The 14,553-nt window shown below is 54.0% G+C and overlaps 3 protein-coding genes across 3 annotated transcripts; all 3 read right to left on the reverse strand.

Moving 5' to 3' along the window:
• Nucleotides 1–393: 393 nt before the first annotated feature.
• Nucleotides 394–2,897, reverse strand: CABS01_10261 (mixed-linked glucanase; the record flags this gene model as incomplete). The annotated part of the gene is made up of 3 exons (XM_060543617.1): nucleotides 394–2,386; nucleotides 2,442–2,710; nucleotides 2,766–2,897. 3 exons carry the CDS (start codon nucleotides 2,895–2,897, stop codon nucleotides 394–396), a joined length of 2,394 nt encoding a protein of 797 aa, XP_060399299.1.
• A 3,602-nt stretch (nucleotides 2,898–6,499) lies between these two features.
• On the reverse strand, nucleotides 6,500–7,821 carry CABS01_10262 (uncharacterized protein; the record flags this gene model as incomplete). Its single annotated transcript, XM_060543618.1, has 2 exons — nucleotides 6,500–7,089; nucleotides 7,176–7,821. 2 exons carry the CDS (start codon nucleotides 7,819–7,821, stop codon nucleotides 6,500–6,502), a joined length of 1,236 nt encoding a protein of 411 aa, XP_060399300.1.
• Nucleotides 7,822–9,519: 1,698 nt separating this feature from the next.
• Nucleotides 9,520–13,122, reverse strand: CABS01_10263 (helicase associated domain-containing protein; the record flags this gene model as incomplete). The annotated part of the gene is made up of 1 exon (XM_060543619.1): nucleotides 9,520–13,122. The coding sequence occupies one exon, from the start codon at nucleotides 13,120–13,122 to the stop codon at nucleotides 9,520–9,522; it is 3,603 nt and encodes a 1,200-aa protein (XP_060399301.1).
• Nucleotides 13,123–14,553: the final 1,431 nt, after the last annotated feature.

Consider the following 14,553-nt stretch of genomic DNA (forward strand, 5'->3'; position numbering starts at 1 on the left):
CACAGGCGTCCAATGCGCCCTGGTTATTTATGAAGGCGTTCGGTCTTACGGTCCGGCCCGCTTCCTAGTGAGTGAGGTTTCGATCTGCACAAGGTAGTTGGATGCAACCCTCCAAGCCCATGCATCAAAGGCATATCCTTTGATTGAGCAGCTGAATTTTTACCTACGATCTGCAGCCTCCCTATTCGCGTCAAAGTGGGAGGGGCGTCGCGTGACTCAGTACGATGCACCATAAATGAACAGTTTGAATAATACATTGGTCTGCGTGTTTCTGACGCTTCCTATGCTAACCGAAGGGTATATGCGCTCTATGAGAACCATATAGTATACAAATAAGACGACAGAAGAAAAGGAAATATTTTCTCTACATGACACGGCAGATTGCATCGCACATTAGATGACCAAAACAGCCAATGCCGCTACAGCCGCAAGCAAGCCGCCAGAGCTAAGCTTACCAGCGCCGGCCTGAACGGGGCCGGTGGTGGTTGCCGGGCAAGCGGCGCCAACACAGGGAGAGGTAGAACCGGTTCCGACAGGGATCACGGCGGTAGTCAGAGTGCCGTTATATCCATCCGACGGTGCAACGACCAAGGTCGTAGGAATGGGGGGAGGGCCGCCGGGGGTGCCTGACGCGCCGGGGGTCTCGAGGACGGGCTTCTCGGTAGAGACGGTGCTGCTGGAGGCGGGAACACCGACGGTAGGAACACCGGCGCCAGGGGCGGTGGAGGCACCGGAAGTGGCAGGAACAGGCTTCTCAGAGACGGCAGTACCACCGACGACGGGGTTAGTGACGGGCTTGGGGACCGTGGTGGAGATGAGTTCGCTGGTGACGATGGTGGAAGTCCTGGCCGGGCAGTTCGTAACCTCTGCGGCGCAGGAAGTGATTGTGACGAGGTTGGTCTTGTATGTGGTCAAGACGGTGGGGACGTCGGTGGTGAGGACGGGCTTCTGGCTTGCCTCAGTGGTAGGCTTGGGGACAACGGCACTGGTAATGATGGTAGAGGTTCTCGCGGGGCAGTTGGTTACTTCGGCAGCGCAGGAGGTGATGGTGACAACGTTAGTGAGGTAGGTGGTGATTTGCTCGGCGGGAGGCTGGCCGGTGACGACAGGCTTCGCGGAGCCGGCGGTGGTGGGAACGGCAGGGACACCGGGGATAGTAGTAGGAATGACCTTGCTTGTGACGACAGTGGAAGTCCTGACCGGGCAGTTTGTGACTTCTGCGGCGCAAGAGGTGATTGTGATGATGTTGGTCTCGTAGGTTGTGATGGCCGTGGTGATATCGGCGACAGGCTCCTGAGAGCTGACGGTGATGGGGGCATCGCCGCCGGCGGGCTTCGAGGGGATATAGCTCTCGACGGGGATGGCTACGGTCGTCGGGATGACTGCCTGGCTGGTGACGGTAGTCTGTCGGGCGGGGCAGTTGGTGACCTCAGGGGCGCAGGAGGTGATGGTGTGGACCTCGGTCTTGATGACGGTCAACTGGGTAGGGACGTCGACGACGGGGCAGACGGTGGTAGTGACAGCAACGACCTCGGTGACGACCTGAGGGGTCTCGCGGGCCGGGCAGTTGGTAACTTCGGCGGCACAAGAGGTGATGGTCTTGATGTTGGTAGCATAAACGGTGGAGGTCGCCAGACGGGTGGTCAAGCTCTCAACGGCGGCGGCAGAAGTCGCAACAGGCTTTTCGGAGGCCACAGCGGTGGACAGGGCGGAGCTGACGACAGCGGTCTGCGCGACAGAGGTAGAGGCAGCAACAGTCGAAGCGGCAACTGAGCTGGAGATGACTGAGGCAGTGGCGTTGCCATCCTTGAGGTTGTAGTACTTGATGGAGCTGATCTTGAAGAAAACATCGGCAAAGGCAGTCGGGTTGGCGGCAACGTACTCCTTGCAAGTCATACCAGTCTTCGCCTCACAAGTCTGGGTCCAGATACCATCGTTTCCGGCCACACCGCAGAAGTCAATGTTGGCCACGAGCTTCTGCTCCTCGAACAGCTTGTCAGCGGCGCAGGTGCTGGTGGTGAAGCTGGGCGTGCCCCAGGCATCGGGATTCGGATTGGCGCTCGCGATGTCGGCGGGAACGTTGGCGTGAGTAAAGCCCCAGACGCGGATGGCGGTGTTAGTCCATTGCATGGCGTAAACTCCTCCCTCGGCGGATCCAAATGGGGCAGCGCCATCAAGACCGGCGCAGCCTTCGTTGTCAGATTGGCCTGCGGCATAGTTTGCGCAGTTGGGCTTGCTGATGGTGCCGGTCATGTTCGTTCCGTCGATACGGCACTCGCCGAGCGTGCCGTCGGTGTGAAGGACGACCTTGTTCACATTGTCCTCGTTCCAGGTCTCAACGATGTCGATTTCGCCGGCAGCGGGCCAGGGGTTGCCAACGGTCCAGCTGGTGGTATCTGATCAGCATTATGGATGGGCTGAAGAATGTGAAAGGAACTTACACCGCAGGCCAGGCACCGCAGACAGGCTTAGGAAGATGGGAAAAGTTGATGACAAAAAGTCCCTGACCGTACTTGGCCGTACTCTCGATTCTTACACTGCTTCTGCCGGTACCAGCGGCATCGAGGGTAGATGTAGAGTCGACACCGAGGTACAGGTCACCGCCCTCAGTCTTTACGAGACCTATGCTCTGAGCATCTGCTGCCGACTTGTAGCTGACATATCCACCGGTGGGGTCAACATCGTTGTAGTTCCCGGTGGAGTGGTCGCTCTAGATAGATGATCAGCCAAAGTTCTAATGCATCACTTATCGACTTGGAACATACCGTGAAGAAACCAAACTTCTCAAGAAAGTTGGTCGAGTCGTAGCTGTCTGCGAGTTGGTAGGTCTGGACAGCGGCCGCGGATGACGTGAGGAGGAGGGCGGAAGAGAGCGTGGAGAGAAGCGAAGGCGCCATCGTGGGCTAAGGATGGATATGAGGAATATGAAACTAGGTGGAATAACTTGGAATAACTATGCAGAAAGACAGAAACTGGAAATATCAAACACAATTAAGAAACGACAGAAATGGGTCTTCGAACTGTAAAGTGAGTGAACAGAATGAAGAACTTCGAAGGCTTGTTCTTGAACAAAAGAATGAATTAAGAAACCAGAACAGGAATCTTGAAAGAAGGTGAGAGGGAGGGCCTAGATGCGCAAGGCGCTTGCTCCCATGGGGTTACCATGAGTCTTATACCGACCCGAAAAAGACGGTCGACCCAGATTCGCTCCTGGCCATTCGATTCACCCGCGGAGAGACGGGCTGAGATGCTCAGGGGGGTCTACGACCTACCTGTTTCTCCAGCAATTTCATTCTCATTGGATCCCCTCGTACCGACAGAGCCTTGGTGAGCAGTACCGGGAGCACTGGTTCGTTCAGGGGCTCTGGATGGAGAACGAACTAGAACATACATAGCCCGCTCATCCCCTCGGCCCCTTGACAGACTCTGCCGGTTCTGGAGATATATCAAGGGTCTTGTGCATCGTCTGCCAACATACGTAAGTAATCGTGGTTCCACTCCTCGCATCTCCATGTCTCTATGCCACTTGTGCATTGACATATGCGCTTGTGAGTGGGCACAAGAACATGTTTCCTGCAGGCCCAGAGAACCTCAAACACACCAACACATAAACACATGCGCACTAAGTCCGCATTCGTTCATGGAATGCCAGGAACGGCACGGCGGTTGGCTGGCGGCTCAGGTACAGTCCGCGCAAAGGTGTCGTCGTCCCGAGGCCAATGAAGCGGAGGGCGCATGTGTGTAAGCCCACCCCCTGCTTGACATCCAGGAACAGGCCCTTGATCGGGACAAGGTGGGCTCGAAGTGGACTACAACGGGGGCCTGATGGTGGTCTGAGTGGATGTCGTGAACATGGTGGATTCTTTTTCTTTGAAGTGACGGGCAGGATTCCGCCGTTCCCCTATTCTTTTTCTCCATTGACCATTCGAGCCATTGTCCCGCGCTAGACAGGGGTTGTCTCACTCAAGCCGCCGAGATCTTGATGGCGCTCAGCGGGTCGCTCTTGGGGGCGTGATTGGCAAAGATCTCCTGCACCGTTGCATCGAATTCTCTAGGCCAGCGGCTTTTCTCCAAGTCATTATTTTTTTCTCTTCCTCTAGTTCACTTTCAGTGTCTTGCTATTTGTTTCAAGTGATGACAGCTCACGAAAAGTCCTAAGTGCCGCCGGTCTTCTTTTAGTTTCGTTACATCAGAGCGACGGACTGTCTTTGGTCATCTGGCCACGCGGCGCGTTAAACCCGTCAAGTTGCCGAGCACTTCCAAGTTTTCCACACCCGTTTACGCATACCTTTCGGGATTGGAGGGCTCCAACTCTCAGCTTTCAAGGGCAGAAAAAACGTGTCGCTTTGATTGCTCCCGCTCAGGGGCTGAGCCTCCCGCTCCGGAAGTCAACGACCAATCCAGACGTTCACAGGGCTGGTTTCCACGGCGTAGTGGTCGGGCGTCGTATTCGAATCTGTATTAGTGAAGGGGTTCGCCCCGGTGGAGTTACCAAGAAAAAGCGGCACGGTTTTTGGATGTGGATGCCCTGTCTTGTCAACTTGTGTTTCCCAGGTCATGGTTTAAGGACCATTCCATAAGGCAAAGTTGCACAAGCATAACAGGTCGTAGCCCAACATATTTTCAAAGCTGGCTGGGGAAGCCAGCTTTGAGAACGGATTTATTTTGCTAATGCTTGACTTTTGTGGTTTTTCACTCTCTTGAATATCGGATGGCAGCCCTCGTTTGATGGTTGCTTTGCTCCGCTTTTGCCTCGGCTACGAGCCCCTTGCAGTCTGGTCTCCTCTTTCAGCTTTGGCTAACAACATGAAGGCGAGACCCAGTCGGTGGGCCGTGGGATGATATCAAGGAAGATTCCCCGATCCTTGGGTCCGCGTACTAAATATGGCGTCCCTTCATCTCCTTCACCTTGCTTGACCGACTTTCTTCTCGAACTGGCACGGCTAGGTGGAACGCTGTATCTCGAATTTCGATATTGGGCCTTCGCCTCATTATCATTGAGCCACGAATTCGACTGTCAAGATAGAAATAGTGTCTCATTGAGCAGAGTCAGCATTCGTCCGACAATCTTGTTTTCGCACGCTGTTCATCGCTCACAGATGTAATGAGCCATCTGGCGCCATTGATCTGTTCAATTTCCAATGAACAGCAAGTCGAATAACGTTGTACACGATCATGGTGGTTAAATAATAGCCCTACTTCATGTCACGCACCCGCCATTTTTGCAATGATGCTTTCAGCTGCCTGTAATGGACAACACTTATCCAAATCAGCTGGTCCAATCCGCAGAAGAACACTCGCCAACGATCTCACGATCACGCTAAACTCCCACTTGCCCGGATGATGTCTGTTGATCAACCAACACAAATCTTCAGTTCAAAGTTATGACTCCAGTTTCGCCTGATCAAGTGCCGTGAAACTCACTGGCTGCATTACGGCATCTAGTGGACGGCACATCTGGACCGCACGGCCCAGTGGAGTACGCCTTCTCGCCTGCGGATACATCCCCTAGTGCTGCAACGGCAATGCTTCGGAAGTGCCACTCTTCGGGCTATGATCGGCCCTTGCCTTGAATCCAGCTTGGCTGACGTTGCATTCCAATGGCATGAAAAATATCGCGGTGTGGCTTTGACCATTAATAGGATTCCAGACATTTTGCAGAACCCGTGATTTATTATGAATAACCAGGGAGCGAGAGCTGTCGCACAAAAGAGTTCTTTGGAATCTTTCCTGTGGAGAGGATAAGCGATGCAAGTTTCTCATTCGCAATAGTGGCGGTTAAGGTCTTCAATTCACATGCAGGAGGATTGGTCAAGTATATGTTATCCAAATAACATTGCCTAAATGCTCTCATGTTGTGACACGTTGAGGTGCCACAATTTCTTATTGTGTATCGTCCATAACTGCTCATATGGTTTTAAAGGGGAAAAACGGGTCTTCCCTGAGAACTCGGTTGCTCTCCCGTGTCGAAAGTTTATACTCGAGAGCGTGCTTTTGGTAGACGGTTACCGCACTGTAGGATAGAAATGTATCCATGTTGAAAGGCTCTTTTCTGAAGACTATGAGACCAAATTTGGTTTATGTTCTTATTTTTAGACCATATCAAAGTCAGATGGCCAACTGGGTCGGTAGAGCTCTTCTCCAATACTGCAGGACGAGTATCGAATAGGAGGAGTCAGATGCAAGTATCAAGATACATAATGTCAGCTCACTCAAGTCTAATTTTCCACAAACGAAGCCTCCAAGGAATGTCAAACTACAATCGTTGGTATGTATAGACTATGTAATCACATCAGATTGACCGCAACTCTCACTCGAGAACATGGAAGTTTTCTTGAGAAACAAGTCGAGGCCATCGCTTTCACTCAACGCGGGATCAAGGGATGAATTTTCAACCACTGAAACTTCAAGCGAAGGAAGACAGATTATTTAATCACTCCATTGTCTCTGACCGCTTTGCTCTAAGACACGAGTTTGGCCAATAACATCATCCCCGTCTTCAACCCAGTATGACCAAGGCCAGAATAACCACCCACGCACCGCCCGCCCCCCACAACCGGAGTACCCTAGATCGCCCCTCCGCACTACTCATCTGGTTTCCATTCGCATCAGGCAGAGACGGTGCGTTACGAAAATCATTCGGAGGCACGATGGACGGCAGCGTTTGAAAATTCGGTGGAACAAAGACCGTCACCGGCGTGATGGACTCCGAAGACGGGGCCGAAGAAACCCCGTTCACGGGGGGTACGGATGGCGGCGGCGGAGTAGGTGAGGTTGATGGAGTCTGAACTGCCGGCGGAATGGTGGGAGGGGGTGCAGTTGTTGAGGTAGATGTCTGGATGGCGGGTGGTATAGCGGACGCTGGGGGAAGGGGTACCGATGACGAGGACGAAGAGGTAGACGACGATGAGAAGGGTAGCGCGGGGGCCAAGTTTGCCGGCAACGTTGTTGTCACGGCTGGGTTCAACACTGGCGGTGGGACTATCGGCGGAGATGAAGTCGTAGTCGTAGAAATCGTCACCGGCGGCGCCGGGACCGGAGCGGCCGGCGCGGCAACGAAGCCGCATTCTCCAATGACTTCTCTGATATCTGCACTCCATCGTTAGTATGATCGCCTGCCTTTCAGAAGACTGAGCCAAGTGAACAGTCTCGACTCTTGCAAGAGGTAAACTCACCCCCATTGGCTTCCACGGCCGTGACATTCCGCGAAATACACGACAAACACCCAAACGCAGCCCCGGCAACGTCAAACCCCCTCTCCCCACAAACACACGCCCTCGAAGCATTCTTCGCCGCCGCCTCAGCAGCCTTCTCGGAAGCCTCCTTCGCAGCATCCTCCGCGCTCGCTGAGCGCCCGACGCCCAACGTAGGCACGGCAGCGAAGCCCGACCCCGGAGCCAGACTCGCCGTGGGCTCCTCTTCGTCGTCGCTGCTATCCTCTGACTCCGGCTCCTGTCTCCCGCTGAGTCTCCGACCCAGCATCCTCTGTAGATTCCTTCTCCTTCTCTTCTTACCATCCCCTCTCCGTTCTATCCTTCCCTTGACATCCCTGTCCTTTACCGATCCATCATGGTATTGTCGAATCGGTAGATCCCGCTTGTCCTTCCCGAATTGGGCCTCCACCTGTGCCTCGCACCGCGCCGTGAGCTGTACTATAGGCGCGCAAACCTGAGCGCACTCGGGCGGGACGTCCTCAGCCTCTAAGTCCTCCACTGCCGCAACGCCGGGGACCAACATTAGGCCGGGTAGGTTCGTGGTGACAGACAGCAGCGCGAGGACAGTGGCGAGGTGAAGCGCCGTGGGCCGGTGGTGGCGTGTCATCTCGGCTTCGGCTTCGTCGAATGCATGCAAGGCGTGTAAGCAAATGACTCGGTGGTTGCTGATAGTGCTTCCTCGTCTTGCTTAAATAGTTATCCAACTCCTTGGTGTCTTCGTCGGAGTTATCGTTGTTCGTCTCGTCTCATGACACCGGGAAATAGCACTGTAAATCTGACAGATGCCATCCAAACTTTTTCGTCAAGTGCCTGCAACTTTGTCCCAACTCTAAATTCGAACAGACCCGCCCTCCATCCATCAAAGAGAGAAACTCCAGAACGGTCTTTTCCAGATGTAGGTAGGATGGTGAGAGGGGGGGTATTCAAGCTTATTGTAAAAAGAGCAACCCTCCGTCTACCATCCCCCCCACTATCCGACCAACTCATACTGAAATTCGTAAGGTCTCGGTGTAACTGTAATACCTTCTACATGATCTACCCCTCGGAAACATCAGGCCAAACGCCGAAACCCAAGTTGCCCCAACCCCTTAGACCACTGCCGGATAAAGCATTCGCAGAGGGCTATTGAACGCGTCCCCATCCCGAAACGTCTTGGCGGTATCACTAGAACCACGAGGAAAAAGGAAATCCACATTTCCCCGATGGACGTTGCCGTAAGCCTGGAAGGCGATTTTAGAGTTCAACCTCGCAGCGGGAAGCATCTGGTAGTTAATATACAGAATTAACCCCTAAATTTGGCAAAAGAGGGTTCGTTGATTGATCGCCTGCTGGGGTTCTTTCCTTACCTAACGCAGGTAAAGAAGCCACGGAAGGACAGAAAAGAACATTGAGAACCCCGCTGCGAGTCATTCCCAGTGCATCGTATCATTTCCCATCTCTTACCGACAAAGTCTAAATAAGCGGCCTCCATCATCGCCAGATCGATAAGGAACTGAAGTTAAGTATCCGTACGGCTGACTTCTCAAGCTATTGAGATCTCCCCGTCCACGGATTATGCATATCCGACACCCTGCCGAGTTTCCGTTCTAGAACCCTTACAAACCACTTACATCGCCGAGCCGGGTGCAAAGAACGGCTCCGACCTGCCATTCCCATCGCCCTTGTCCAGGCTATCGGCCGAGTCATTGTACTACAGCGGCATGAGACCTTCAAGTCTTGGACTTAGGCAACACGGTATCAATCTGACCCCGGAAGCCACTCTCAGACCTCAGGTTCAACACAGCGCCAAGGTCTACTCATCATGGAAAGCCAAGTCCTCCTCAGTTCGGCGAATGCTTATCGATGCTTAGTCCACCCCGATCCATCTCCTACGCTCCCGACGTCTTGGCTATGAACCCGTCTTGACCAGCTTCGCATGGGCTCAGTCCGCGGCGGACTGTGTTCCCCCCGGCATTCCCGAACCAGTCCCGATGAGGCTCTCGTTGAAGCTGCGACTCTACGAACCAGTCTTGGCTGCTACTCTATACAGCAACGCAAGGCCAACAAGAAAACAAACACAAAGCTGACAAATTCCAACCCGCCCCTCGAGGATCGTCTACGGTCTTCAGTCTCGCGCATCACAGGCGACGCGTTCGCCATCCCAGGAGGCGTACGAATACGTAGTAGTATGCATCAGATCTCTCTTCTTGGGTATATTCACTGAGCTATAACAACCTGAATCCTCGCCATCCACATATCCATGCATCCACCCGCCCTCCCCATTCCCTTGGCCCTCCCCATGAGATGGTCCTCGCCTGCCGGGGAGTTAACCCCACGTTCCGCCACCACCACCTCCACGACCGCCCTTTCTCTGCGCACTCAGCCTCCAGTCGTCCTCCCCAGCATACTTATTATGCAGCGGCTGGATCCTCTCCGCCTGCTTCCTCTTGGACAACCGATCCGTCGGCGCAACCTTGAAGAACGTGGGCGCCGCTTCCACGAGCCACTTTGGCTCGATGCTCGTCGTGCAGTGCATGTACTCCTTGGTCGTCAGCACGAGCGTGTGGTAAATGACCCACTCGGCCTGTTTCCCAAACAGCGCCGAGCTCGGGTGGAGGTACACCGGCGTCCCCTCGATGAGCGTCTTGTACCCTTCCTGCGGATCCTTGCGCGCCGCGTTGCGGAAGAAGCCAGAGCAGAGCGCCTGCCGCACAATCTGCGTATGCCGCCCGCAACTGACGATGGGGTGTCGGTACCGGTCCATGATCTTAACGAGCTGGTCGTGCACGTCCTTGGCGCGCTTCATTGAACGCGCCTGGATGAAGTTCTCGAAACACCAGGGGCTCGAGTAACTACTTTGCTTCCATGAGTTGTAGACGTTCAGCAGTGTGAGGTGGTCGCCGTGCGGGTCGTGGAATTTGGCCTTCTTCTGGTCTGCTTGCGACTGCTTCTCTTTGGGGCGGTAAAAAACATTGGGGAGATTGAGCATGGCGACAATGATGAGCATCTCTGCTGAGCACTTCATGTCAACGGAGATGATGAGCACCTTGGCCAGAGACGGTTCCATGGGAAAGTCTGCCATCTTTCGTCCCAGTCGCGTCAGCAGGCCCTCGTCATCCAGAGCACTGAGCGCATATAGCTCTTCTAATGCTGTAAGCATAGTGTTAATTGGCGGGGGGTCCATGAAGTCAAAGTGCAACAGGTCGTTGATGCCCATGGCTTTGAGCATGAGAATGACGTGCGACAAGTTCTGCCTCTGGATCTCGGGGATGGTTGTAGGCAACATCTCGGACTGGTAGGCCGCTTCGGTGTACAAGCGGAAACACTTTCCAGGTCCTGTACGTCCGGCGCGGCCAGCACGTTGATTCGCCTGGGCTTGCGAAATCGGCGTGACAACCAATGAATCCATGCCCAACTTGGGATCGTAAGCGTTCTGTTTGACGAAACCAGGGTCAACGACGAAGTAAATGTTATCGATTGTGATGGATGTTTCGGCAATGTTGGTGGCAATGACCACCTTTCGGCAGCCAGGAGGTGCAGGATCGAAAATACGGCTCTGCATCTCATTGGGGAGTGCAGAGTATACAGGCAAAATGATGAGCTCTGGGACGTTGGGTCCTAATGCTTTCATCCGCTCATACAGAATCTCAGCCGATGTATCGATTTCTTCCTGACCCGTCAAGAAAAGCAAGATATCTCCAGGCGGTTCGGTAAGGTGAATCTGCATCACGGTGACGAGCGCAGCATCGAGATAGTCAGATTCGGGCTCGCGTGAGTACAGCACCTCGACGGGGAACGTGCGACCAGGAATCGTGAAAATGGGACAGCCGTCGAAATACGAAGAGAACTTGTCGGCGTCGAGCGTTGCCGATGTGGCAATGACCTTGAGATCCTTCCGACGCTTCATCGTCTTCTTCAGAAGCGCAAACAAGACATCCGTAGAAATGGTACGCTCGTGGGCCTCGTCGAGCATGATAACTGAGTAGCGCCTCAGATCGGGATCGACGAGGATTTCACGCTGAAGCATACCATCCGTCATATACTTGATCTTCGTCGCAGGACTGGTCTTGTCCTCGAAACGAATCGTGTAACCGACAGCCTCACCCAGCGGTGTGCCAACTTCTTCGGCCACACGCTTAGCAACGGACATGGCAGCTACACGTCTGGGCTGTGTGCAACCAATGACTCCGTCGTTGGCGAAGCCATCCTCGGCGAGATATTGCGTCAGTTGCGTCGTCTTGCCTGAACCAGTCTCTCCGATAACCACCATGACTTGGTGCTCCCTAACAGCGTCTAAGAACTTCCGCCTAAAGGCGAAGACAGGCAACGACTCTCGTTGATCCTTGATGCTCATGTTCGTCCGCTTGCCAAAAGTCTGGTCCTTTGGCGCCACAGCTCGCTTCCATTCCGGAACAGCGTCGGGCTTGCTCTGGGCCATCTGGGACTTGGCGTTTCGTAGATCGCTGGCGAACTTGCGCTTGTCTGGATCTGCCATCGGGTCGTTCCACTGCGCAGAGAGGTCGACCTTGGAGTCTTCCGCCGCGGCAGCCTCTGCTTCTTGTTGCTTTAGCTCCTTTCGCTCCTTTGCCAACGCAGTGCCCGACATGGCAGCTCTGTTCATAGAGCCATCGGGTGCTTTGACGACTCGAATGGGTGACAGTTCCAATGATTGCTTCGTCTGACCGGCCAGGAATGGCGGTTCCTCCTCTCGAACCTCGATATCGACATCCTGCTCCAGCTCCAATTCTCCATCGCCTGTCAGTGTCGCGTTATAATCTTCTTCGAGGTCGGGGTAATCGGAAGCCTTCGCGACACCGGACGCGATCAGCTGGCGGATCTCCCATCTTTCCGGGGACGTCATGCGCTTCTTCTGCCGGCGAGGCTGATGCTGTGGTGGTGGCATCGGCCCATCGTCAAACATGTTTCCATTCCGGCCGCCGCCGCCGCCACCCAACGCTTGCATATTTGCGCCCGAGGATATCCTGTCTTCCGGGTACAGATCCATGCCCGTCTCTTGGTCCACCTCCTTCATTGACAGTCCTATCCTGTTCCCCTCGATATTGACAACCTTGACTTTGACGTCCTGGCCCTTTTCCAACAGATCTGACGGGTGATTGACCCGCTGACCTTCCACCAGCCTCGAAATGTGTACCAAACCATCCACCTTGCCACGTACGCCATGCAGGTTGACAAAGGCGCCGAAATCCTTGATACCCGTGACATGCCCACTGTAAACCTTGTGCAACTGAGGCGCATCGTCGACTTCGGGCTCGGGTGCCCTCCTAAAGCGGCCATCGTCCTCGTCATCGTAGTTGCGTCTCCGACTCCTCTGCTTCAGCGAAGGTCCGCTCTCGTAATCATCGTGCGATCGTGATCTCGACCGGTACTTGTCGCGCTTCCTCCGCTCCCTCGACCTCGACCGACCCCTCCGCTTCCGCCGTGAGTCGCGCTCGTCGTCTGGGCTGCGGCTTCGCTTGCGCGAGTCTGGTTTATCTTTCCGCGCCTTTCCCTCCAACCCTTCCAAAAGCGCTAGCGTATCGTCAATGGCGTCGACGCCGTCACCTATACTGTCGTACGCCACCGGCTTGTCGGGCACCGAGAGGCCTCTAAAGATCTCGTCCTTCTCTGCGGCGCTGCGATGGTGGTGTTCGTCGCTGCTGCCGGCACCGTTGCTATTCTTCTTTGCTTTGCCCTTCATCTTTGGGTGCATAGTGAGCACCAGGCGATCGACGCTCTCGACTAAACTCGGGGGGAAGTCGGCACCCATGCCGGCGAGCTTCTTCTTGAAGCCATCGTAGTCTTCGGCTTCGACTCGCTGGGCGATGATGAACTCGGCGAGCGTCTTGTCGGAAACGCCCAAATGGTTCTGCAGTTCGGAGGTCACCTTGGACACGAGCGACAAGAGCTCAAGATTCAAGAGGTCGTCCATGGTGGCGGAGAGTAGGTGACCTATGGGTGAAAACAGGACCTCCAAGTGCGATGGTCACTGGTTGAGGCCTCAAAAAAGTCTAGGTTGCTGCACGCTGCGTGCGACGAGACATGACAGCACTGACAGGGAAGTGTCGGAGAAAGCGCTTTCCGTTCCGACTTCGCCCCACCCACTGGTAGCAGTACGTACTGGGTAAGCTCTGCCGGATGTCTCTCGTGCTCTTTCACACCAACTCCGAATGACCACCTTCAGTTGATTGTCCATGGTTCAGTTAGTAGAAGAGCTAGCTATAACCAATTCATCAGTGTTTCCCTCATAGAATAATTGTAGGAAACCTGAACGTTCATATACATGCAGTCACTTCCTCATTCAGTGATCCCTTTCCACTTCCTCGTTCACATCTATCCTATCTTTGGAAATCCCTCCGGTTTCTCTTCAAGACTCTATTCCAATTGAACGTGCGAACTAAATGAGCAAATTATTGAGCAAGAGCGGATGGGGAAAGAACAAGCACGAATGGGTGACGGAAATCAGAGGCATTGGCAACGGAAGAGTCAGACCTTTGCACCAAGCTATCTAGGGAGAGTCACGACGCTGTCTCGAACCTCTTGAGAAATACCCAAATCTTGAAACTCCGTAGTGAAGAGCTCTCGAATATGCCACCCCAGTCTCCAGAATAGAATCTCTCAGGCCTTGCATGTAAATCGTGTCCGTCATTCAAGACAACTCAAGCCAGGACAACTGGAGAAGTACACTGCCTTACGATTACAATTGGTATTATATACTACTACTAGACTGTATGCCTGGGTCTGTCCTGTATTGCTAGGAGAAGCCCTCGATGATACCGCTACTTCCGGGCATTCGTCATGCCCAATTTCCTTCACTGAATGTTAACCCACCCTCCCGCATTGCCCGAGCAACATCTCAGTGTGGGGTTCCCGCAATTTTAGTAGATGTCGTCCGTGTTCTACCTGTGCAGCCGGCCTGCATTGGTTCCATGCAGGGCCCATAGTTGATGCGAGGTAACCTTTGGGTTCCCTGCCGTTAGCACGCGGTAGTGACATCCTTCAGACTACGAAGCAACAGATGCACAAATCATAAGAATAAAATAGTGGTATTGAATAAGTCTGCAAAGGAATCCCCGACGCCTGGTGTGATGATGATGATGGTGTATCTCAAGGTCGTTATCATGGATGCGAGCCTGTTGTCCTCCTCAGGAGCGACTTCTACTTCGCACCAAAGCGCGCTCGACTGTATCTGGGTATTGTAATCGTTGAGCAAACCGTGCTCGTCTGTAGCCTGTTGGTGGATGATGGTCTTTGTTTATCGCACAAATCATGGCCCGCAAAACTTTTCGTGGTGGTGCTGCGAAAGTCGAGGACCGGTAGCCTCTGTATCCCGAGCAACTTCTATCGAGCCGGCAGGGAAGTG

This window comes from Colletotrichum abscissum (genome assembly GCF_030869225.1).
Source record: "Colletotrichum abscissum strain IMI 504890 chromosome Unknown Scaffold_26.1, whole genome shotgun sequence".
NCBI lineage: Eukaryota > Fungi > Ascomycota > Sordariomycetes > Glomerellales > Glomerellaceae > Colletotrichum > Colletotrichum abscissum.